General features: G+C 44.2%; 1 protein-coding gene across 1 annotated transcript in view; it reads right to left on the reverse strand.

The window, feature by feature from the left end:
- Positions 1–25,613, reverse strand: part of CRMP (Collapsin Response Mediator Protein) — a 63,225-nt gene extending 37,612 nt beyond the window's left edge. Inside the window, 4 exon segments of the mRNA XM_070104519.1 lie at positions 4,099–4,123; positions 4,126–4,168; positions 4,171–4,193; positions 25,595–25,613. Coding sequence (XP_069960620.1) covers positions 4,099–4,123; positions 4,126–4,168; positions 4,171–4,193; positions 25,595–25,613 — 110 coding nt within the window.
- Positions 25,614–26,831: the final 1,218 nt, after the last annotated feature.

Below are 26,831 nucleotides of genomic sequence, written 5' to 3' on the forward strand. Positions count from 1 at the left end.
TTACCTCTAATTCTTTCAATTATAACCCTACCGTACACTTTTCCTGGTATACTCAGTAAGCTTATTCCTCTATAATTTTTACAGTCTCTTTTGTCCCCTTTCCCTTTATATAAAGGGACTATACATGCTCTCTGCCAATCCCTAGGTACCTTCCCCTCTTTCATACATTTATTAAACAAAAGTACCAACCACTCCAACACTATATCCCCCCCTGCTTTTAACATTTCTGTCATGATCCCATCAGTTCCAGCTGCTTTACCCCCTTTCATTTTACCTACTGCCTCACGAACTTCCCCCACACTCACAACTGGCTCTTCCTCACTCCTACAAGATGTTATTCCTCCTTGCCCTATACACGAAATCACAGCTTCCCTATCTTCATCAACATTTAAAAGATTCCTCAAAATATTCCCTCCATCTTCCCAATACCTCTAACTCTCCATTTAATAACTCTCCTACTCCTATTTTTAACTGACAAATCCATTTGTTCTCTAGTCTTCCTTAACTTGTTAATCTCACTCCAAAACTTTTTCTTATTTTCATTAAAATTTCTTGACAGTGCCTCTCCCACTCTATCATCTGCTCTCCTTTTGCACTCTCTCACCACTCTCTTTACCTTTCTTTTACTCTCCATATACTCTGCTCTTCTTATAACACTTCTGCTTTGTAAAAACCTCTCATAAGCTACCTTTTTCTCTTTTATCACACCCTTTACTTCATCATTCCACCAATCACTCCTCTTTCCTCCTGCTCCCACCCTCCTATAACCACAAACTTCTGCCCCACATTCTAATACTGCATTTTTAAAACTATTCCAACCCTCTTCAACCCCCCCACTACTCATCTTTGCATTGGCCCACCTTTCTGCCAATAGTCGCTTATATCTCGCCCGAACTTCCTTAGTTTATACACTTTCACCTCCCTCTTACTTGTTGTTGCTACCTTCCCCTTTTCCCATCTACCTCTTAATCTAACTGTAGCTACAACTAAATAATGATCCGATATATCAGTTGCCCCTCTATAAACATGTACATCCTGGAGCCTACCCATCAACCTTTTATCCACCAATACATAATCTAATAAACTACTTTCATTACGTGCTACATCATACCTTGTATATTTATTTACCCTCTTTTTCATAAAATATGTATTACTTATTACCAAATTTCTTTCTACACATAGCTCAATTAAAGGCTCCCCATTTACATTTACCCCTGGCACCCCAAATTTACCACTACTCCCTCCATAACATTTTTACCCACTTTAGCATTGAAATCCCCAACCACCATTACTCTCACACTTGATTCAAAACTCCCCACGCATTCACTCAACATTTCCCAAAATCTCTCTCCTCTACACTTCTCTCTTCTCCAGGTGCATACACGCTTATTATAACCCACTTTTCACATCCAATCTTTATTTTACTCCACATAATCCTTGAATTAATACATTTATAGTCCCTCTTTTCCTGCCATAGCTTATCCTTCAACATTATTGCTACTCCTTCTTTAGCTCTAACTCTATTTGAAACCCCTGACCTAATCCCATTTATTCCTCTCCACTGAAACTCTCCCACCCCCTTCAGCTTTGTTTCACTTAAAGCCAGGACATCCAGCTTCTCATTCATAACATCCACAATCATCTCTTTCTTATCATCTGCACAACATCCACGCACATTCAGACTTCCCACTTTGACAATTTTCTTCTTCTTATTCTTTTAGTAATCTTTACAGGAAAAGGGGTTACTAGCCCATTGTTTCCCGGCATTTTAGTTGACTTTTACAACACGCATGGCTTACGGAGGAAAGATTCTTATTCCACTTCCCCATGGATATAAAAGGAAAATTAATAAGACCAAGAACTATTAAGATAAAATCAAAGAAAACTCAGATGAGTGTGTATAAATAAATGTGTACATGTATGTGTAGTGTGACCTAAGTGTAAGTAGAAGTAGCAAGACATGCCTGTAATCTTGCATATTTATGAGACAGACAAAAGACATCAGCAATCCTACCATCATGTAAAACAATCACAGGCTTTCGTTTTACACTCACTTGGCAGGACGGTAGTACCTCCCTGGGTGGTTGCTGTCTACCAACCTACTACCTACATACATATATATATATATATATATATATATATATATATATATATATATATATATATATATATATGTATATATATATAATGTTATTTTGAGAAAATATACAGATCTTTTCAGAACTCACACAGTGCAGTCCAACTTTATACAGAGAGAATTTCTTGTTAATCCTAAGGATTTATATAAAGTATATATACATACCTATATAAATCTTCCTCTATCTCAAAGGTCAGGAATTGCTCAGTGGAATATAGACACAATACTTGATTTTCATGGTTTATCCATAACAAAGTGAACAAAAATTTGATAAGTAAAAATATCATAAGCCAAAATATCGTAAGTCTAATATGAATGATAAAAAAATAAGTAACTACAGTACTGTCACTGAATAAATAAATAAATAATTACTGTGACTAACTAAATACTACCAGTATTCAAAAGTTAATAAATGAATACAAGTTAGGGTCTTGCCTCCTCATGCTGGGTAATTATCTTAAGTTTCATCTCCAAAGTAACGCTGCCGCACCATCATAAAGTTGAATATCATGTCCAACGATCGCGGCTGAGGAGCACCTGTACTCATTTTGGATTTTTTAATAGGAGACTACATGTGGTCACCAGGCCAGGCACTGGAACAGGCTGTGGACCTACAGGAAGTAAGCTGTGACTCACAAGGTAGGCTGTGAACCTACAGGAGGGTAGACTGTGGACCTACAGGAGGACAGACTGCAGACCTACAGGAGGGTAGACCATGGACCCACAGGAGGTACCATCTCTTCTTATACAACTGGCAAACTGAAGCTTGTTAAATATTTGTCACTCTGGCAGGGTTTCTAGTCTTCTGTTGTTTCATGAACATGCAAGATGGCAGGTAAATCACAGACACTTCTACTTTCACCAATACACTCTTATTATGGAGCCGCGGGGGTCTGAACCCACGTGCAAGTTACCTAAACTCACAGCCAGCTGGTCATGGTTAACGACTGGCCAGGGGTACAAACCCACTCATTCCATGGTTTGTTTATATCTTGTGACTCAACACTTATCTTTACTTTCCTGAGGCAACTAAACCCAGGCCTACTACTGCTAGGTGAACAGTGACAGCAGGTGTCTTAAGGAAACACGCCTAATGTTTCCCCCCGACTGGGGTCGAACCACGGACCTCAGTGTGGAGCTGAGTGCACTACCAACCCAGCAACGAACACCCATTTTGCCAAAATGGCTTTTTTCAGTTTCCACAATGTCATGATCCAGCTATAAGATGTTCGGCCATTATGAAGATGGTTTGCCTTACACCTGCTCCCAGCTCACTTAGCAGTAAAACGAGGTACCTGGGTGTTCCCCTGGGTCGATCTGGGAATTTTGCAATGCAAATGTAAGATAACTCCAGTGCTGCGGGAATGTTGTATTCTGCAGAAAACACAATTGTATAAGACAATGCCAGTAATGTTTAATGTTGCATTCTGGAGAAAAACACAAGTGTGTAAGACAACTCCAGACTATCTGGAAGAATTCATGTTGAGGAAAGTTGCCTCCACAATGTTATGTATGTATAAATATATTTAAAACTTTACTTCATAGCGTACAGTATGTATTATACAATTGGGATGACTGACATATGTAAATCTATAGAAAGTCCTTGCTATGAAGACATTCTGGACAGTCTTAAAACTAAATTATGATTACTAGTAAATATGAATATAACAACACGCCGTGTTATTATAATGGTTTTTTTTAACAAGTGGGCCATCTCCCACCAAGGCAGGTAAACCCCAAAAAAAAAAAAAAAAAAAACCACTCACTATCATTCCAATCACTGTCTTTACAGAGGCACTCAGATATGACAGTTCTCATAATACAGAAATAAAAACTAAAAATAATAATAATATAAATGGTGCAGAGAAAATGAAGATAAGATAGGTAAAAGAAGATAGTAAGATAATGAAAATGATGACGATGGAATTAAAGATGATAAAGATAAATATTTGAAGTGCCACTTAATAAGACCATCCTCGATGTCCCGTCAGCATCTTGCATCATGTCATCGTTGACGACTCTGCCCCCTTTTGGATCAAGAGCCGGTTCTGGCACTCTGCAACACAAAAAATAAACAAACTGCAGTAATCAGCTAACTTTATTACAATAAAATGAAAAAATTATTAGTAAAGTATTTTAGATAGTACAATAAACCTTTTTCCGGGGTTCAGGAAGAATATTGCCCTAATAAAGCTTGGAAATAATAGACTAAATATAAAAAACTGGGATAATAAAGCAACTTCCCATTGGCAAGATAAACGAGAGTAATAATGCCCAATTGGTCTGGTAACCCTTTGACAAACCCTGAAAAAAGGGGGGCTTAGAATTTAACCCAGCAAAGTTGTGAAATCTAGATGGAAAGAAGACCAGAAACGGAGTACGACTGGGGAGCAATGTCCCCCCCTGAAGAGAAGGGCCCCGAGGTGAACATAAGTTTCACTATTTTATCTGATAAACACGTGTGCACTCTGTTCTTATTGAGAATAGCCACACAGCGATTTTATCAGTCCATACAAAGGAGAATCTTGAAGAACAGGAGGAGAAAGAGGCAACCCGTCCTCAATCATTCTCCTCCTGTTCTTCCGTTCCCTTGTAGGATTATGAAGCCACTGTGTGGGAAACGTTCCCCAAAGAACCAAAGTGCACAGGTCTAAATTATCAACTGTCGTTTTCGAACCATTCATCTACATTTAATCTGAGGTTGACATTAACCAAATAATGCCCTAAAATTGTAAGACTGGCCTATTGTGGTAATTTTTGTAGGCTTAGTAAGGAATTATTTAAACCCATCATGATTTTATGTCAGGCCCATCTTGAGTATCAACCTTTAACTGAATAACTTTGATATACTTTGATGAGTTGTGAGTTTTTTCTAATTCCTGAGCCCAGCCATGGACCAGGCTTGCTGGTGCTTGTTTTGGGCGACCAGGCTGTTGCTGCTGGTGGCCTGCAGCCCCACATATCCATCACAGCCTGGTTGATCTGGCAAAAGTGTAAAGGGGGTGAGCTATGAGAAGCAAGGAGCTAAACTTGATGACAATAGAAGACAGAGGGATCATGGAGGAGTCTGTTAGAGAGACAGATCTCAGGTACACAGAGGCACTGCTGGAAGTAAGTTTATTCCCGGTATAAAAAATATAGTTACATAGATTATCATACATAGCAGCATAGTGTAGAGAACCTAGAATAACCCCAAAAGTCAGAGGCTTATCTCCAAGTCACAGGATGTTAGGAAATATTTTCAGCTTTAGGATGGTAAGGAAGGTTTATTATTATTATAATCAAAAAAAAAGGCAACAAGGACTATAAGCAGGTAAGGAAGGGGAAAACGACAGTGAAAGTGGTAGGAAGGATCCCTACTAATTTTAAGAGTACAATTGTTCACTTAAAAACAATCAATAACCCTTTAAAAAAACAATCAATAACCATACACTTAAAAAAAAATCAATAACCATACACTTAAAAACAATCAATAACCTATACATTTTAAAAAAATCAATAACCTATACACTTAAAAACAATCAATAACCTATACATTAAAAACAATCAATAACCTATACATTAAAAACAACAATAACCTATGTCAGTCTGGGAAAAATTTCACCTTGACTTTTTTTTAGGTTATTCTGGTTGGGGGTTTTAATATATGTTACTATGTATGATTATTTGAGGACCTGTACTTTTGTGTACCTGTACTTAAACTTACTTACATTATTATAGCAAGTATTAACCTAGTTACAGTACTCCGCACTCTAACCTGTTAAGACCTGTGCACTTTTAACCTTAGTTACAGTACCGCACCTAACCAGTTACAGACTTGGGACTCTAACCAGTTAACCGGGACTCTAACCTAGTTAAGTATGGGGACTAACCTAGTTACAGTACCGGGACCAACCCAGTTTGTACCTGGGCACTCAACCTAGTTACAGCCCCGTGCACCTAACCCAGTTACAGACCGCACCTAACCAGTTACAGACCGACTCAACCTAGCAGTCCTGTGCACTTAACCTAGTTACAGTACCTGTCCCTTAACCAGTTACAGTCCCGCACTCTAACCTAGTTACAGACCTGGGCATTAACCTAGTTACAGTACCGGGCCTCTAACCAGTTACTCCCCCTCTAACCTAGTTCAGCCCTGTGCACTCTAACCTGTTAAGTCCCTGACCAACCCCAGTTACAGTCCCTGTCCCTCTAACCAGTTACAAAAAGCACTCCCGTTAAAACCTTCACCAACCATTACAGCCCTGTGCATCAAACCCTAGTTACAGTACCGTCCCTTTAACCTTGTTAAAACCTGTGCACTAATAGTTACAGACCGGCCTCTAACCGAGTTGTCCGTGCACCTAAAGTTAATCCCGGGCCTCTAACCTGTTACATACCCGCCTCTCCCTATTACAGTTTCCCTAACCTTGTTAAGATTGCAAACCTGTTGGGTATCTGTGCATTTAACCGGGGTTACAAAACCCTGTGCACTCAAACCCGAGTTACAGTTTTTGCCTCTAACCGAGCAGACCTGTCACTAGCCAGTTACAGTCCCTGTGCACTTACCCTATTCATCCCTTGGCATTTTGGGTTCAGCCGCACCAACCTTGGTACAATACCGGCCTCAAACCCCAGTTCAGTACCTGTGCACTCTAACCAGTTACAGCCCCCGGCACTCAAACCCTTGTTACAGATGGCACTCTAACCATTTAAAAGATTGCCTAACCCTTTACAGACCTGTGCATCCAGTTACAGTCCCTGGAGAGAGTTTCGGGGGCCCCCGGGCCCGGTCGGGCCCGGCCTCCGGGTAAAACCGCCTGATCAACCAGGCTGTTGCTCTGGCTCCCGCAAACCAACGTAGAGCCACAGCCCGGCGATGGAACTGATTTTAGGGTTTGTCCAGTGCCAGCTTGAAGACTGCCATTTTTGGTAACCCTATTTTGCTGGGAGGCAGGAACAGTCTCGGCCCCTGACACTTATTGTATGGTCTCTTAACGTGCTAGTGACCCCCCTGCCTTTGGGGGGATGGTGCATCGTCTGCCAAGTCTTTTGTTTTCAGTGGGTTTTTCATGTAAAAGGTTCGGTACTAGTCCCTCTGGGTTTTCCAGGTGTATATAATCATGTATCTCCCCCTCCTGCTTTTCCGGGGAATACAGGTTTAGAAACCTCAAGCGCCCCCCAGTAATTGGGGTGTTTTATCCCCGTTATGCCCCTTTGTAAAAGTTCTCTGTACATTTTCTAGGTCGGAAATTTTCACCTGCCTTGAAAGGTGCTGTTTAGAGGCAGAAATATTCCAGCCTAGATAGAACAAGTGACCTGAAAGTGTCATAAAGGGGCGGCCTCCCTAGTTTTGGGGTTCCAATCCATCCTGTTTTTTTCTAGCAGAGGGATTGATACAATGTTATGGTCCTTGAAGGTGAGACCCTCCGACATGATCACCCCCGGGGTCTTTGAGGGTTGGTTTCGCTCTATTTTGTGGCCAGAATTTTTTTTGTACCTGATGAAGATTTAATTTTCATGTTTTTCCATATCTGGGGTAATTTAAATTTCTCTGTTGAACTTCATATTTTTTCAAGCCCCCTGAAAAAATTTGGTTGATGTCTGCCTGGAGCCCCTTTCAGGTCTGCAATGGGAAAACACTGTCATTTCAGATTCGGGGGTTCTGCAAAGGGGAAAACACGGGGTTTTGGCTGACATCCTTTCTATGTCGGATATGGGGTGAGGAACAAGGGTGGGGGGCGAGTCTGTTTGTGGAACAGAGCCACCGTAGCCTTCCTGGACTTTCTCTGTTGACTACTACTCTCTTTTTGTTCTGTTAGTGGGGAAAATTTTAGATCCATCTCCTTTCCTCTAAAAGTTCAGTACCTGTGCACTCTAACCTAGTTACAGTACCGTGCACTCTAACCTAGTTACAGTACCTGTGCACCTTAGTTACAGTACCTGTGCACTCTAACCTAGTTACAGTACCTGTGCACTCTAACCTAGTTACAGTACCTGTGCATTTCTAACCTTGTTACAGTACTGTGCACTAACCTAGTTACAGTATTGCACTCTAACCGAGTTACAGTACTGGCACTCTAACCGAGTTACAGTACCTGTGCACTCTAACAGTTACAGTACCTGTGCACTCTAACCGAGTTACGTACAGGCACTCAGCCGAGTTACAGTACCTGTGCACCTAGCCTCAGTTACAATACCTGTGCACTTTAGCCGAGTTACAGTACCTGTGCACTCTAACCCAGACAATACCGGGCACTCTAACCGAGTTACAGTACCTGTGCACTCTAACCGAGTTACAGTACCTGTGCACTCTAACCGGGGCACAGTACCTGTGCACTCTAACCGAGTTACAGTACCTGTGCACTCTAACCGAGGGATGCACTCAGCACTCTAACCGAGTTACAGTACCTGTGCACTCTAACCGAGTTACAGTACCTGTGCACTCTAACCGAGGTACCGTACCTGCACTCTAACCGAGGTACCGTACTGTGCACTCTAACCGAGTTACAGTACCTGTGCACTCTAACCGAGTTACAGTACCTGTGCACTGCCCCACTCCCAAAAGGCCAATGCATAGGTCCTCAGGAAAGGTGGACCCAAGGCCTATATTATATGCCTTTGATGGTCCCTCAGGCCTAAAATCTAAAGCAGACACCTCACTCCCTGAGTCAGCATTCTTCCAACACCGGCACTAAAGTCTTTGTTAGGTTTAAAGCCTATCGACTACACGATGGCTGGTTTGTTCGATTTAAAGTCTATCTACTACACCTGTGCACCACCAGTATATAATTGTAATAAAATATACTGAAGGTCTTGACAGTTCTGTATATACACTCTCGGTGTATATAACTACATATATACCTTGGAATATGAAGATATCCCTCCTGGTGTATATAGCTACACATACAACTCGGTGTATATACGCAGATATACACTCCCAGTGTATATATATGCAGATATATACCCCACGGTATATATGCAGATATATACCGAGAGTATATAAGCAGATATATACCCGAGGGTATATATGCAGATATATACCCAGGGTATATATGCAGATATATACCCCAGCGTATATAAATCTATACCTCAGTGTATACACATACCTCAGTGTATATATATACACTCAGTGTATATATATACAGATATAAAACTGTTTATTTACACTGACCAAACATGAAAATCATATAATTATTATATAATCAAAAGCAAGCGCTAAACCCAGACGGATATAAAATTAGCTAAGAGGAGAGGATTAATTAGTGGCGTGTTTGCGCTTAAATTTTTACGAAATGTTACGACCGAGATGAATTTTTTACTGATCCCGAGATATCGGTTTTATAGTTACACAGCTAAACCGGAGGACTGGAAGATGATTTGGTTGATCCGGAAGAAGCAGAGGGTGGCCGGTGGCCTGGTGGCTAAAGCTCCCGCTTCACACACGGAGGGTCCGGGTTCGATTCCGGCGGGTGGAAACATTTCGACACGTTTCTTACACCTGTTGTCCTGTTCACCAGCAGCAATAGGTACCTGGGTGTTAGTGGACTGGTGGGTGGCATCTGGGACAAGATTAAGGACCCCAATGGAAATAAGTTAGACAGTCCTCGATGACGCACTGACTTTCTTGGGTTATCCTGGGTGGCTAACCTCCGGGGTTAAAAATCCGAACGAAATCTTATCTGATCGGGCAGGCGGTGCAACATTCCCCAGTGACAAGCAGGGGCACCACGAGTACACTGGGAGACAACACAATAAGTGTCAGGACCCAAGACTGTTCAACTGCCTCCCAGCATATATAAGGGGATACAATACACCCTGGCTGTCTCTCCAGGGCCCCCTGGCTGTCCTTCAAGATCCCTGGCTGTCTTCCAGACCCCTGGCTGCTTCCAGACCCCCTGGCTGTCTTCAAGATCTCTGGGTGTCTTCCAGACCCCTGGCTGTCTTCAAGACCCCTGGCTGTCTTTCAGACCCCTGGCTGTCTTCAAGACCCCTGGCTGTATTCAAGATCCCCTGGCTGTCTTCCAGACCCCCTGGCTGTATTCAAGATCCCTGGCTGTCTTCCAGACCCCTGGCTGTCTTCAAGATCCTGGCTGTCTTCCAGACCCCCTGGCTGTCTTCAAGACCCCGGCTGTCTTCCTGTATAGGGGCTGGCAGGTACACCAACTGTCATTCTCCTATGTACAAACATCGTATCATGCTGAAATGAATTATTATTAGGAGACAAATGGTTTTAGGACCTGAGGTGCTGTTGGAGTGTGACACTGGCAGGCCGGACTTGAGTCCTGAGATGGGAAGTACAGTGCCTGCACTCTGAAGGACGGTGTTAATGTTCCAGTTTATAACTGTAGTAAAACATCGCTCTGACAAGACAGTGATGGAGTGAATGATGGTGAAAGTTTTTCTTTCAGCCACCCTGCCTTGGTGGGAGACGCCATGTTAATAAAATAATTATTATTGTTACACAAGAGAAGAGCTTACACATATCTTCCATGTGGTGTGTGTGTGTGTACTCACCTAGTTGAGGTTGCAGGGGTCGAGTCCAGCTCCTGGCCCCGCCTCTTCACTGATTGCTACTAGGTCCTGTGTGTACTCACCTAATTGTGGTTGCAGGGGTCGAGACTCAGCCTCTGGCCCGTCTCTTCACTGTGTGTGTGTGTGTGTACTCACTGTCGAGGTTGCAGGGTCGAGTCCAAGCTCCTGGCCCCGCCTCTTCACTGATTGCTACTAGGTCCTGTGTGTACTCACCTAATTGTGGTTGCAGGGGTCGAGACTCAGCTCCTGGCCCCATCTCTTCACTCACCTATTTGTGGTTGCAGGGGTCGAGTCACAGCTCTGGCCCGCCTCTTCGCTGATTGCTACTAGGTCCTCTCTCCCTGCCCCATGAGCTCTATCATACCTCGCCTTAAAACTATGTATGGTTCCTGCCTCCACCACATCGCTTTCTAGATTATTCCATGGCCTGACTACTCTATGACTGAAGAAATACTTCCTAACACCCCTTTGATTCATCTGAGTTTTCAACTTCCAATTGCCCCTTTCTGTTCCCACCGAAATCCCCCCCTTGTCCACCTCGTCTATTCCGGCAGTTTTTATATGTCGATATGTTCCTGACCTCCTGGCCTCCAGTGTCGTCAGGCCGTTTTCCCCCTAAACCCTTTTCTTCAAGGACAACCCCCAGCCTGGGACAGTCTTGTTGAAAACCCTTTTTATTTTTTAATTTCGGGTGCTTGACTAGGTGTGTTTCCCAAAACTGGGCGCATACTCCATGGGGCCGATAGATGGGACAGGTTTTAAACGAATCCTTTGAGGTATCGGAACGCTATCCGTGTTTCCAGGCGCCCGAGGCAGCAGCATTATCGCCAGAGAATGCTCTGCTCCCTACCCCCGATTTTTTTCCTTTTAGTGAGGTTTGCATTTTGGGCCATTAAAAAAGGGGAAACCTTTTTTCCCCCTTCCCCCTTTTTCAGATTTTGTTTGGCGGGGTTAAAATTTAAGGAGGTTGTGACGGGTTTTAGCCGCCCAGATCTTTGTAGCCCGTGATCTCGCCCGTTTCGATTTTCTTTAACCACATCGCTGCAAAAAGGAATTTTGAGTCTATCCTTCCGTTATGTCGTTCACGTATACCAAGAACAGCAGGTCCTGGGATTCCCTGGGAACCCCCGCTTGTCACAGGCCCCCACTCTGACCCCTCGTCGCACCATGACTGTTTTTTCCCCCCGTCAGATATTTTTGCCCCATTGCAGGCTTTCCCTTTATGTGTGCCTGGTCCACACATAACGGGAAAAGGGCAGTGTGTGTGTGTGTGTGTGTGTGTGTGTGTGTGTGTGTGTGTGTGTGTGTGTGTGTGTGTTTTTTTTCTCACCGTCGATTTTTATAGACTCACCCCTGGCCCCGCCTCTTCACTGTTTTTCATTTATTTGTACTCACCTATTTGGTTGCAGGGTCGAGTCCTGCCCTCCCGCCTCTTCCCCGGTTGATAGACCCTCTCCCCCTGCCCATGAGTTTTATCAAACCCCCTTTTAAAACTGTGTAGGGTTTCCCTGCCCCACTACGTCATTTTAGGTTTTCCACGCCTTACAACCTTTGACTGAAGAAAATTCCTTAATCTTCACTCGTGCTTCAACTTCCAATTGGGGCCTTTGTTTCTGTGCCCCTCCGGGAAACATCCCCTTTTCCACTTGTTATTCCACGAGATTTTATATGTCGTTATATTTTCCCCCGACCCCCCTGCCCTATGTCGTCGTTTTCCTTAATCTTCTTCTAAAATTCCCCTTAGCCGGGAACAACCTGTTGAAATTTTACTTTCTTTTTTTGACGTTTTATAAATGCGGGTTCAAAAGGTGCTGATATGTAGGGCCCCCGAAAACACGGTACAGTGTTTTGAAATTTACTGGGTAATGCGCTCAGGTTTAGGGCCTAAGCGAAAAGGACGATTATGTGGCCGAGACATGTCGGTGTTATACCCCCCCAAGATCTTTTTTTGAGTGAGGTTTGAAAATCTTTAAGCCAACCCCTTTTCTTGGCTTTGCCCCCTTCCCCATCTTCAGATTTGATTTGGGGTTAAATTAAAATTTCAATTCCATCGTCCAGGTCTTTGGTCCTCCCTGGTCCTCATCAGTTTTAATTTTCCCAAATTTACATCATCGAAACGGGGACATTTTGAGTTAACCCCTTCCGCTGCGTTCACATATAAAAAAAAGCATGGTCCTGGGGACGCCCCCGGGATTTCGCCTTTAAGGGGATGTGAAAATCATTACTTTCCATGACTCGGTTCCCTTGTATTTCTCGATCCATTGCAGCCCCTTCCTTTATTTGATGCCAGCTTGCACAACTTGGGGAATTTTTAAAAGGGCCCTTTCTTAGTCCGAGATAAATAAACCCCCCCTCTTCTCTTTTTACTTTTTTTTTACAAAAACCCAAATTTTGGGGAACAGGATTTTCTCCCCCCTGCTGGTGGCATTTATACCCTGTTCGCCCAGGTGCCCCACCACTTCCGAAATTTCCCAAAATTTTGCAACAACACGAAAACGGGTCAGTTTAGGCCTTTTTTTTGTTTTTTTTTTTGAAATAACACTTTTGGTTTTCCAAACCCCTGGTTTTGCCCAGTTTCCGGGATGTGTTGAAGATTTTTAAAATGGACGCACAAATATCTGTCCTTTCTAAACCCAGGGAGATGTTGTCCGCCCCCATTCCCTTTTGATATCGGGTCCCACAGTTTTCCACCCCCTCCTCACTGTATGAGCTTCAACACTTTTTGGGGATTTTTTGTTGGTGCCCCCATCTGGTCTGCCCCCCAGACCCTTCCCTGTTTTACTGAAATACTTTAAACCGGGAGCCCCCACATCCCTTTGACGTTTTTGTGGGCCCCCCCTCTTCCCCTCCCCTTTACCCCTGTCCTGACTGTTTCTTTTCCTAATGGGCTAAAGATTTCTGATTTGTTTTCTATGCCGTTTTAAATTGTTTTGGGCCCCCCTCCATCGATACGTTTTCTGGTTTTCACACCCTTTTTTTTCTTCCATCCCTCCTGACTTTTCCATTCTCGGCATTTATTTTCTCACCCCTTCAAACCAAGGACTTTTTGGGTTTTCCCTTTTATTTTGCCTTGGGAAAAAATTTCTCTGCCTTGATTTTTGTTCCCAATTCCATCATCTCGTTTTGATTTTCCCTCCCTTTTTTGTCCCACTGAACCCCCCGGGGAAGTTTTAAACCCTGTGATCCCCTTTTAATTTTGCCCCCTTCATTTCCCCTTATTTTCCCACTTGTAACTCTACATATAAAATCAAAACCCACATGATCGCCCCCAAGGGGCCTTCAATGTTTCCTCAAGTTGAACTCAGGTGAAACAAGATCCAGTCTTGTTCATCCCCCCTTCGGGTTGGGCCCGCTTTGAAGGGGTTTTTCGACCAACCCACACTTTGCTCATGTTTGGGACCCCATGGCTGGGTTTGGGGACCCCCTGTGGTTGAAACCCCAAACCCAGTAATTGGGGCCTCCCTAGTGGTTTCTGCCCCCTAATTTTCCACCATCACCCTTTTTTTTTCTCCTTTTTGGCCTCCGGGTTTCTGTGGGGGGTTATAATCACCCAATGTACTTTATGTTCCCCCGGACTGAATTGTACTCAAAGCCTTTCCCCAACGTCCATGTTCCTTTTTCCCTAAACCCCAGGTGTTTTAAGAGTAACCCCCTCCCCCCCTCTACCCCTTCTATCTTTCGGGATCATACTTTTGGGGAAGATTGTTTTTAATCTCACAGTTTTGTTTCTGTGACTCAATTGTTGGGGTTTTTTCATGATTTTTCTTTCCCACTTCATTTTATTCATTATTCCATCCGTTTTTTACAAACCTTTATTTTTTTTCATCTTGTTCATGCAAGATATTGGGGGGGGAGGAGAGCCTGTGGGGGGCCTTTTTGTGGGTGGGGGGGATGTGTTATGGGGGGGGAAAAACCCATATGGGGCAGCGTTTGGGGGGAGGTTTTTGGGAATTTTGGGAGAGGAACAGGAGGGGGGGAGAGGTGCCGGGGCGGGGGAAAGCGGGTGGGGGTTTTGGGGGATTTTGTGGGTTGTTTTCCCCCTGTGTCTGGTCCTGCCATTTTTTTCTGCCTCCTGTTTTTCCCCTCTTTTAGGAGTCTTTTTTTGTGTTCCCCCGAGGATACTCTTATTTTTTTGTTTCTTCCTTGCTTTTCTTGCAGAACTGATCGAACTGATTCTTCCTTGGGTTTCCTCAGGCGACCTTTCCATCAAAACCACCCAATTTTAAAATTTTACCTTATATTGCCCCCCCATTGTTTTTATGAGTCAACTTTTTTTCTTCCCGTTTTATTTTTCAAAGGGCCCTTTTGGGTTTTTCCCTAATAAAAATGACTTCCCCCTTTTTCCCCCTCCCCCTGAGCTCCCTCTGCTTTCTGAGGATTTTTTTTTCTTCCAACAGCCCCAGTCCCTTATATTGCATCCCTTTTTTGGGCCTTTCCGGCCCCTTTTAATGCAGTTGGGAGGGCCCTGCATAAAAAACCCATTTTCTTCGGGCTTGCTTGATTCTGGTCTTCTTTTTCCTTCCTTATGGGGTCTGATATCCCCTGAGATGCTCCTTTTTCACACCCCTGTCTGCGCCTGACTTAATTTTATCATTTTTTGACCCCTTTACTCAGTGTTGTTTTTTCCCCCCACTTCTGATAGGGGTTCCTGGGCATGTCTGGCACCCCCCCTTTTTTGCGCCACTTTTAAATTTTCCATGTCCCTTTTAAATTTTCATTTTCTCTAATCTGTTTCAGGCTTTCAGTTTCTCTTCAAGACTGATCCAGCCTGCGTAAGGCCTGTATTCCCCTTCCTCCCTTCAGCATCCGCCCCCCTTTTCTTTCCAAATCAATCTTCCTTCCCACTCTTCCCCCTTTTTAGCTCAACCCCAGTCTTTCCTGGGGTTTTCACCAGATTCTTTTTTCCCCTCTACCACCCAATTTTTTTTTTTTTTTTTTTTGAGGGAGGGGGAGAGAGAAGGAGGGGGGGGGGAGAGAGAGAGGGAGGGAAGAGGGAGAGGGGGAGAGGGGGGAGAGAGGAGGGGGAGAGAGGGGAAGGGAAAGGGGGGAAAAGGGGGGGGAGGAAAAGGGGGAGGAAGAGGGGGAAAGAGAGGGGAGAGAAGGAGGAAGAAGGAGGGAAGGGAGGAAGAAAGAAGAGAGGGGAGAGAGAGGGAAAGGAAAAGGAAGAGGAGGAAAAAAAATAAAAAAAAGAAAAAAAAGGGGAAAAAAAACAAAAAAAAAAAAAAAAATAAAAAAAAAAAACAAAAAAAAAAAAAACAAAAAAAAAAAAAAAAACAAAAAAAAAAAAAAACAAAACTTTTAAAAAAAAAAAAACAAAAAAAAAAAAAAAAAAGAGGAAAAGGGAAAAAAAAAAAAGAGGAAAAAAGAAGAAAAAAAAAAAAAGAAAAAAAAAAAAAGAAAAAAGAAAAGGAAGAAAAAAAAAGAAAGAAAAAGGGGAAAGGAAAAAAAAGGGGGAAAAAAAGAGGGAAAAGGGGGAAGGGGGGAAAAGGGGGGAGAAAAAAAAGAAAGGGGAGGGAAAGGAAAAAGGGGGAAGGAGGGGAGAAGGGGAGAAAAGGGGGGGGGGGAAAAGGGGGGAAGGGGGGAGAGAGAAAGGAAAAGAAAAAAAAAAAAGAGAGGGCAGAAGAAAAGAAAAAAAAGAGGGAGAAGGGAAAGAGGGGAGAGAAAAGGGGGAAAGAGGGAAAGAAGAAGAGGAAGAAGGGGGAAGGGGGAAGAGAAAGAGAAAAGAGAAAAAAAAAAGAAGAGAAAAAAGAAAAAAGAGAGAGAAAAAAAGAAAAAGGGGGAAAAAGAGAAAAAAAGGAGAGAAAGGAAAGAGAAAGAAAAGAGAAGAGAGAGGGGGGGGGAAGGAGAGAGAGAGAGGAGGAAAAGTATATATATATAGGGGGGGAAAGGAAAAAAAGTGGGAGGAGGGCTGTTTTGGGGGGGGGCGATTCCAAGGCAGGTTGGGACTCCGATGTGGTATGGGCCCAGCCCCGGCCCCATGATTTTGTGCCGGTTTTTTGGGGGGGGATCTTTTTTATATGTCCCAGAATCAACCACTTTTGACCAATATAATGGAAATTAAACTGAATAGTTCTAATAATTTTAATACTAGCGTGTTTAAAAGCCCCTTTTTACTACCTTTTCTACATGTGACCCAAACTTGTTTTGATTTATTTTCTTTTGGGCCTAAAAAAATTTTTCAAATGTTGTCAGGGGTGTGTCCCCTTAGTCCTGTCCACAAATTTTATTTCCACACTGTAGGGGGTTTTTGGGATGATAATCGCCCTGGAAAAGGTTGTGCCCAAAAAGGCCCCGGGCCTTCACCTGATTCCCCCCCCACAGACTGATTTGCCGATCAGAGGGGGGTCCATCCAGATGCCTGATGTCGATGCCCCCGGGAATTTTTTGATGACCGACACCGCCCTTCCGCCTCTGACTTTTTGATACTTATCTCTTCCCTTTGGGTTTATTACCAATTACACTTGTATCACTTTTTTAATTTACTCCACTTTTGGACCCTTTCTTTTTTGTGAGACCCAACCCGTTATCGCTACCCCCCAGGGCCACTGCTGCCACCCCTTGTTATATATATTTATGTACAATATATATCCCCTGGCAGTTTTTCACGCTGTGTGAACATCACATTTTTTCTTCCAACCCCAACTATTTTTCCTTTTTTTTTATACTGTTTTTTACTTTGTATATAGAAATTGGCAACAGGTGCCCCTACTCAAAGAACTGGCACTTTGAAATTTTGTTGAATTCAGGGCCCCTAACTTTATTTATTTTTCAAACATTGGGACATTTTTGGTTGTTCATGACGGCCAAACTGGATGTTTAGCTCAAAAAACCCCCAAAAGCACTAAGATCCTCGGAGCCTGGGTTTGGGCCCACCACTTTTGTGTGTGTGGTGTGTGTGTGTGTGTGTGTGTGTGTGGTACTACCTAGTTGAGGTTGCAGGGTCGAGTCCAAGCTCCTGGCCGCCTCTTCACTGATTGCTACTAGGTCCTGTGTGTACTCACCTAATTGTGCTGCAGGGTCGAGACTCAGCCCTGGCCCGCCTCTTCACTGTGTGTGTGTGTGTACTCACCTAGTTGAGGCTGCAGGGTCGAGTCCAAGCTCCTGGCCCCGCCTCTTCACTGATTGCTACTAGGTCCTGTGTGACTCACCTAATGTGGTTGCAGGGTCGAGACTCAGCTCCTGGCCCGCCTCTTCACTGTGTGTGTGTGTGTGTGTGTGTGTGTGTGGTGTGTGTGTGTAAACACATGAAAGCACTCAGGTTTTATTTAACATGTATGATTACTTATGTATACCTGTGCCTAAATAAACTAGGTGTTGGGAATATGTCTATCGTGTGTCGGTACTGTATAGGAGTAAAAGGTGGCCAGGAGCTATGAATCGACCCCTGCAACCATAAATAGACGAGTACAATACTCGTCTGCACCCTGGGAGATGAGGATAGTATTGTCACAGCAGTAGGCTGTATCACCTTAAATATCGAGCCTAACTGGCTAACATGCCTCGCGTCTACGATATATGTACCTGCCTTAAAATATTTATAATATCGGCGGGTCATCAGGGCCAGAGAACCTTGATGATGCTGACGGACTTCTGATTTTGAGAAATGGAGCCATCTACCACACGAGGGCTGGTTTGTTGGGTTTAAAACTCATCTACTAGCAAGTTGCTTTGTTAGGTTTAAAATCTGTTATTATTACAGGAAGCGCTAATCCTGGGGACGGATTTGGGGGAATCAGTTTTGATCCAAGGGAGAAAAGTTCAAATTCCTTGATCAAGAGCTTCTGCTAGCATCAAGGACCTCCTGAGGGATTAGGATTAAAAGGGATATATGGATTACCAGGAATTTATGTAATGGATTACAGGATTTATGTAACGGATTACCAGGGATTTATGTAACGGATTACCAGGGATTGTAAAGGATTACAGGATTTTGTAAAGGATTACCAGGAATTTGTAAAGGATTACCAGGGATTTATGGGATTATGGGGATTTATGTAATGAATTACCGGGGATTTATGTGATTACGGGGATTTATGTATGGGATTACAGGATTTATGTAATGGATTAAAGGGATATATAATAGATTACGGGATACATATAATGAATTACCAGGGATTCATGTAAAGGATTCCCAGGGATATATGTAATGGATTACAGGATACATATAATGAATTACCAGGGATTATGTAAAGGATTACGGGGATATATGAAATGGATTACTAGATACATATAATGAATTACCAGGATTCAGAAGGATTACCAGGTATATATGTAATGGATTACCGGGGATACATATAATGAATTACCAGATCGGAAAAGGGGATTACCAGGGATATATGTAAGGGATTACGGGATACATATAATAATTACTAGGATTTATGTAAAGGATTACCAGGATATATGAAATGGATTAAGGGATACATATAATGAATTACCGGGGATTCATGTAAAGGATTCCCAGGTATATATGTAATGGATTACTAGGGATCATAATAATTACGGGGATTCAGTAAAGGATTACCAGGTATATATGTAATGGATTACCGGGGATACATATAAGAATTACCAGGGATTCATGTAAAGGATTACAGGATTTATGTAATGAATTACCAGATACACATAATGAATTACCAGGGATATAATATATATGGATATATGGGATTCCCAGATATATTAGATTACCAGGAATAAAACTGGATAAAAGGGGATATATACAAGAATATACTGTATCAGAGAGGCTAAATAACCTGTATATACGACTTCTTGTATCTCCTCAGGTAACTGGTGACTGACAACATTGTTTCTCAGTCTTGCTGATATATATTATTTGTAAAGTCATAACATGTAAAATATCCTGACTTACATAAAAAGAAAAATCAAAATTTTTCAGCCTAGTTGAAAATCAGAAATTTGGAAATCAATCAATTTTTACTTATTTTGTCAGAATTTTTCGTTGTAGTTAGTGTAACTAGTGTAGATAAATCTAGTATCTATACTAGTTATAGTAGAAGCATGTATTAGACTAGGGAATGTATTTTTCCGGATAATTTCAAAATTTGCAAACATGGCTGACAATATCGGCGCCGAGGCCAAAAATTCCACATTTTTCTCAATTTCTCCATTAACATTGAAATTTATCTTCCATATCTGGCGTGCACCTCACAAGTCTTCAAAACCAGAGACCACAAAATATATAAACAAGTGATGATAAGGATAAAAAGAGATAAGTGAAGAGCAGGGCCCAGCAGCCCCCCTCCTTCACTTCAACACTGACCCAAAAATTTTTTTTTTTTAGCAAATATGAATCTTCTAGAAAATTTTGACTTTGTTATTACGTTGTTTATACACTAGAAAATATAATCATAAAAAAAAAAAATATGATTTTTATCATATTTCTTTTAAAAATAAAGACATTTTAAAATTTAAACGAAATCAGATTTTTTATAAAAAAAACCATATATATTTTATAGAATATAAAATATATTTAGAAATTTTATATGTTTTAGTATTAAAAATTTTATTCGAAATTAAAAAAATAAATTATGATGCAATGTTTATAACCCTTTTTAAGAAAGAAAGAAAGATTTTTCGGATTTAACCCGGGGGGTTACCACCCAGAAAACCCCAAGGCAGGGGTCATCGAGGATTGTCTAACTTTTTTCCCATTGGGGCCCTTTAATTTGTCCCCAGGATCCCCCCCCAAAACCATGACTAACACCCAGGTACCATTTTGGCTAGGTGAACAGGACAACAGGTGTAAGGAAATGTGTCGAATGTTTCATCCCCGGGGGAATCAAACCCCCCTCTTTAAGGAGCTTTAGCCACCAGGCCCCCGGGGCGTTTTTAAATAATAATCGATGCTAATTTTTTGGGTTTTTCATTATTTTTCCATTCGAAACGTTCCTGAACTTCCATTAACCAAAATAATTAAATTTAATTTGTCGGTCAAAAACACGGGAATCGCCCCATCCGGGGCTATTAGGGGATTTATCCCACTTCCCATTTGGACGATGAAGCCACTGGCTGGGGGAAACGTTCCAGAATACAGATGTTTCAAAGGCTTTTTTAACAACCTTCAGGTTTCAAAGAATTTATTCAAATCCTTCTGGTGAGGTGACAGGTGATTGGGGGCACAGGACTTTAGGTCGACATGTGACTGGTGAGGTGATAGGTCACTGGTGAGGCGAAGGCATGAGGCGACAGATAACCGGGAGGCGAAGGGCCCCGGGGAGGCCATGGGCGGGAGGCAAGGGCGGTGAACAATGGGCTTGAGGTTGAAGGTCACGGGGGAGGTCACAGATAACTGGGGGGGTCCACAGGTCAGGGGGGAGGTCGACAGATAACTGAGGTCCAAGGTCATTTGGGGGGTCGACATGTGACTGGTGAGGCCGAATGTGACGGTGAGGTTGATAGGTCACGGTGAGGCCCACAGGTCACGGTGATGGGGTAACTGGTGAGGTCCCAGGTCATTGTGAGGTCGACATGGATGGGGTTTATAGGGCACTGGTGATCGAAGGTCACTGGTGGGTCGACAGATAATATTGACAGAAATTCACCTGGGTAGGGGGGACCCCCCAGGGGACCTGGGGTTTGGACTGATTCCCCGGGGTTTTTTTCAACCCGGGCCCCCCCATGTATAAACCATTAACCCAAAGCCAGGGGACCTACTTGTTGGAACAGGAAAAAGGTGAATGTTTCCACCGCCGGGGGTCAAACCAGGACACTCAGTGGGGAGGCCAGAGGTTGACAACCGCCAGGGGACGAGTCTGATGCAAAATGCAAAGCATCTTGCATCTGCAATTATTATAATGATCTGTAACTGGACCACCTGCAGCCTGGAGGTTTTTCCCGGGGGCAACGCCCCGTGGCCCGTCCCAAGAAATCAAAAAAATTTTTACCGATATAAAAGTTAAACAGTGGGGATACCAGAACCAAAAACACCGATACCATGATACTTCCTGATACCTACGGGTACGAAATTATACCCGCAGACCACTGCTATAAACCATTTACGGGGGACCTCAATTTTGGGGCCCCAGTTTTAACTGGGGGGCCTTCATACAAAAGGGCCCAAAACTTTAAACAATGTGGGTACAGTCTTTTCCCCCCAGGATTAGGGGCCATAGGATTAGGGGCCACGCTTAAGCCAAAATCCGCCCGGGTTAAAAGATCAGTTTTTTTTTTAAATTTTTAACGGGACCCCCCAGATTTTTCATTAATTTTCAGTATAATAAATTGGGGGGCATTAAAAACGATAAAAATTTTTGATACAGGTAACCCCTTTTTAAGATGTAATTATACCCCTATGTCTATTTTTAAATGATAACCCAAAACCCTGTCAAAAATGACATACTAATAGGGAAAACCTTGTTAAAGATATTTCCGGATTAGGCAGTTTTTCCTGGATGGATAACACATAACACCCAAGGGATGTGATCCACCAGTCCACTAACACCCCGGATGCGACCCCCCAAACCGAACCAACACCCCGGATGGACCCACCCGTCCACAACACCCAGGATGGGACCCACACCAGTCCATAACAAGATTTACCCACTGGGGCCACTAAAACCAAGATGTGACCCACACCAGTCCACTAACACCAGGATGGACCCACACCAGTCCACTAACACCCAGATGGACCACACCGTCCACAACACCAGGATGCACCCACACCAGTCCACTAACACCCAGGATGTGACCCACACCAGTCCACTAACACCCAAGATGTGACCCACACCAGTCCACCTAACACCCAGGATGCGACCCACACCAGTCCACTAACACCAGGATGTGACCCACACCAGTCCACTAACACTCCCGGATGTGACCCACACCAGTCCACTTACTCAGGATGTGACCCACACCAGTACACTAACACCCAAGATGTGACTCACACCAGTCCACTAACACTCAGGATGTGACTCACACCAGTCCACTAACACTCAGGATGTGACCACACCAGTCCACTAACACCTAGGATGGACCCACACCAGTCCACTAACGCTCAGGATGTGACCCACACCAGTCCACTAATACTCAGGATGTGACCACACCAGTACACTAACACCCAAGATGTGACTACACCAGTCCACTAACACACAGGATGTGACCCACACCAGTCCACTAACACTCAGGATGGGACCCACACCAGTCCACTAACACCCAGGTACCTATTATACTGATGGGTGAGCAGGACAGCAGGTGTCTTATGGACACCTGCCTTAATATTGTTAGGTACAGAATAAAACCAGAAACATGCATTTCGGGTACACATAAGTGCCATTATCATACATAGTAACGTGTGGAAAGTACCCATCACAACACCCAAATAGGTCAGTGACTTATTTCCACTGGGGTTCTGTCAGGTGGTGTAGTGGGGTTGTGTCAGGTGGTGGTAGGGTTGTCAGGTGTGGTAGTGGGGTGTGTCAGGGTAGGGGTGTGTCAGGTGGTGGTGGGGTGTCAGGTGGTGGTAGGTGTGTCAGGTGGTGGTAGTGGGTTGTGTCAGGTGGTAGTGGGTTGTGTCAGGTGGTGGTAGGGTTGTGTCAGGTGGTAGTGGGTTCTGCAGGAAGTGGTAGTGGGGTTGTGTCAGGAGGTGGTAGTGGGGGTCTCAGGAGGTGGTAGTGGGGTTGTGTCAGGTGGTGGTAGTGGGGTTAGGCAGGAGGTGGTGGTTGTGTCAAGTGGTAGTGGTTGTGTCAGGTGGAGGGGTTGTGTCAGGTGGTGGTAGTGGGGTTGTGTCAGGTGGTGGTAGTGGGTTCTGTCAGAAGTGGTAGGGGTTGTGTCAGGAGGTGGTAGTGGGTGTGTCAGGTGGTGTAGGGTTGTGTCAGGAGGTGGTTGGGGTTGTGTCAGGTGGTGGTAGTGGGCAGGTCAGGTGGAGTGGGGTGTCAGGTGGTAGTGGGGTTGTGCCAGGTGGAGTGGGTGCTGCAGAGGTGGTAGTGGGGTTGTGCAGGTGGTAGGGGTTGGTCAGAGTGTAGTGGTTGTGCAGGTGGTAGTGGGTTGTGTCAGGTGGTGGTAGTGGGTTGTGTGGTGGTGGTAGTGGGGTTGTGCAGGTGGTGGTAGTGGGGTTGTGTCAGGTGGTGGTGGGTTGTGTCAGAGGTGGTAGTGGGGCTGTGTCAGGTAGTGGGTGTGTCAGGTGGTAGTGGGGTTGTGTCAGGAGGTGTAGTGGGGCTAGTCAGTGGTAGTGGGTTGTGTCAGTGGTGGGTGTGTCAGGGTGGTAGTGGGGTTGTGTCAGATGGTAGTGGGCTGTCAGGTGGTAGTGGGGTTGTGTCAGGTGGTCATGGGGTTGTGTCAGGTGGTGGTAATGGGCTGTAGTCAGGTGGTGGTAGTGGGGTTGTGTCAGGTGGTGGAGTGCCAGAGGTAGTGCAGGGTGTGTGGTAGTGGGTTGTGTCAGTGGTGGTAGTGGGGCAGGTGGTGGTAGGTGTGTCAGGTGGTAGTGGGTTGTGTCAGGTGGTGGTAGTGGGGTTGTGTCAGGTGGTGGCAGGGGTTGTGTCAGGTGGTGGTAGGGTTGTGTCAGGTGGTGAGTGGGTTGTGTCAGGTGGTGGTAGTGGGTTGGTCAGGTGTGTAGCAGGTGGTGTGGGGTTGTGTCAGGTGGTGGTAGTGGGGCTGTGTCAGGTGGTGGAGGGGTTGTGTCAGGTGGTGGTGGTGTTGTGTCAGGTGGTGGTAGTGGGTTGTGTCAGGTGGTGGTAGTGGGGTTGTGTCAGTGGTGGTAGTGGGGTTGTCAGGTGGTAGTGGGGCTAGCAGAGGTGGTAGTGGGGTTGTGTCAGGTGGTGGTAGTGGTTGTGTCAGGAGGTGGAGGGGTTGTGTCAGGTGGTGGTAGTGGGGCTTGTGTCAGGAAGTGTTACTGGGGTTAGTACCTCGTGTACTCACCTCCAGGATGACACTCGTGTAACTGCGTGTCTCTTGTGGTCTGGAGTAATGTCTGCTGTGGTAGTACTGAATGTCTCGAGTAAGGGACAGTAGCAACACAGAAGTAACAGCAGTAGCACAATACAGCAGTAGTAGTACCAGGAGCAACAGCAGCAGTAGTAGCAACAGCAGTAAGCAGCAGCAGGTAAGGGAACACAGCCTTACCTTCCAACCAACCACCAGCCTCACTCACCATCACCTCTTCCTTTAATCCGCTGCGCTCTCTCTCTCTCTCTCTCTCTCTCTCTCTCTCTTCCTCCTCGTTTCTCCTTTTGGCCCTGTCACACTTCCTCAATTCTTATCTTCCTCTGACCCTATCTCACTTCCAACATTCTCTTCTCCTCTCACCATCTAGTCCTTCCTCTCTCCCTCTCACCATCCCTCCCCTCTCACCCTCCCTCGTCTGAGTCACCAGCTGGACACACTCACGCCCATACAAAATTCTTTATACGCCTTAAAGGTGACATTTCCCCTAGGCTCAGATTTAGGCATAGGCTAGACGACCTACAGCTCACGGCCTCCCACTCTAAAGGAACGTCCTAAAAATTTTCAGAATTATTTCTTATATATATATATATATATATATATATATATATATATATATATATATATATATATATATATATATATATATATATTGTGTGTGTGTGTGTGTGTGTGTGTGTGTGTGTTTTGAGATGTGACTACGATTTTGGTTTAAAATTATCGCGATCAAAATTAGGCGGTAAACCCGCAGGGTCATGCAGCTATTACTACCATCATTAAGCATCAACAACTACTACCACTATTATAATCAACAACTGTTACCACTATCATTACCATCAACAACCAGTCGACAGGAATTACGAGGCTGACAACCAGTTGACTCGACCCCCTGCAACCACAAATAGTGGACACAGTTCCAATACTCTCACCCCTCCCCACTCTACCTACCACCATTCCTCATACAATAACCCCTCCCTACCCCACCCCATACAACAAAACCGCACACCCCAGATTCATCCATTTTAACCAAATCACATAATCCGTCTTATTTACCATCCACCTCTTCATCCATTCCTCTAAACCTCATTTATCCCCTCTCCACTATCTCCCATCCGCCCACAACTATCCAATTACCCCTCAATAAGCCCTGCTGCCCACCACCTTCCTTCCATTCAATTCCAGTGAAGAGAATCAATTACAATGTCTGTGAGGTTACCAAGGAGCCAGACAAATTTTGACTCTTAAACGTAATGCTGAGGTGATACTTAACCTAGACTATGGTGTACAATCTCTGGTACAATCTCTGGTACAATGGTACAATCTCTGGTACAATCTGATACACTCCTGATACAATCTCTGGTACAGTCTTTTGATACAATGGTAAATCTTCTGGTAGAATCTTCTGGTAGAATCTTCTGTAGAATCTTCTGGTAGAATCTTCAGGTACAATCTTCTGGTATACAGTTTTTCCTCTAGTATACAACGTGTCTCTAGAAACTATCTGAAGATGTCTTCTGTACTAATATACTGTGTGTGTGTGTGTGTGTGTGTGTGTGTGTGTGTGTGTGTGTGTGTGTGTGTGTGTGTAAGGGGGTGACTAATACAGGTGTGTGACACACACGACAGCTGTGTTGAGATACATTTAAGTCTAACCTCAGTGACTACTACTACTACTACTACCACACACACACACACACACACACACACACACACACACATATATTCAAAGCTCATGGAGCAATGAGAGAGTGAACCTAGTAGTGATCAACTAAGAGGCGGGGGCCAGGAACTATGAATCGACCTCACAAACTACATACAGGCGAGTACAAATAGGTGAGTACACAACAGGGATAAATGGCACAAAAAATAGTAACCGGGTGGAACTAGCAGAGAAAATAGGGGATAATAGCTGAATTACTGATTACAGAACATTTAGAGGCCCAAATTAACTTGGAGAACTGTGGCCTCTCAGAGGACTGCAGAGAGGGCAACTGTGGCCCTACAGAGGACTGCAGAAGAGGGCAACCGTGGCCCTTACAGAGGACTGCAGAAGAGGCAACTGTGGCCCTACAGAGGGCTGCAGAAAAGGACAACTGGCCCTTTCAGAGGACTGCAGAAGGGGACAACTGTGGCCCTACAGAGGACTGCAGAAGGGGACAACTGTGGCCCTTACAGAGGACTGGAAGGGGCAACGTTGCCCTTACAGAGACTGCAGAAGGGGACAACTGTGGCCCTTCAGAGGACTGCAGGAAGGACAACTGTGGCCCCACAGAGACTGCAGAAGGGGACA

The sequence above is a fragment of the Cherax quadricarinatus genome, chromosome 92 (genome assembly GCF_038502225.1).
Source record: "Cherax quadricarinatus isolate ZL_2023a chromosome 92, ASM3850222v1, whole genome shotgun sequence".
Lineage (NCBI taxonomy): Eukaryota > Metazoa > Arthropoda > Malacostraca > Decapoda > Parastacidae > Cherax > Cherax quadricarinatus.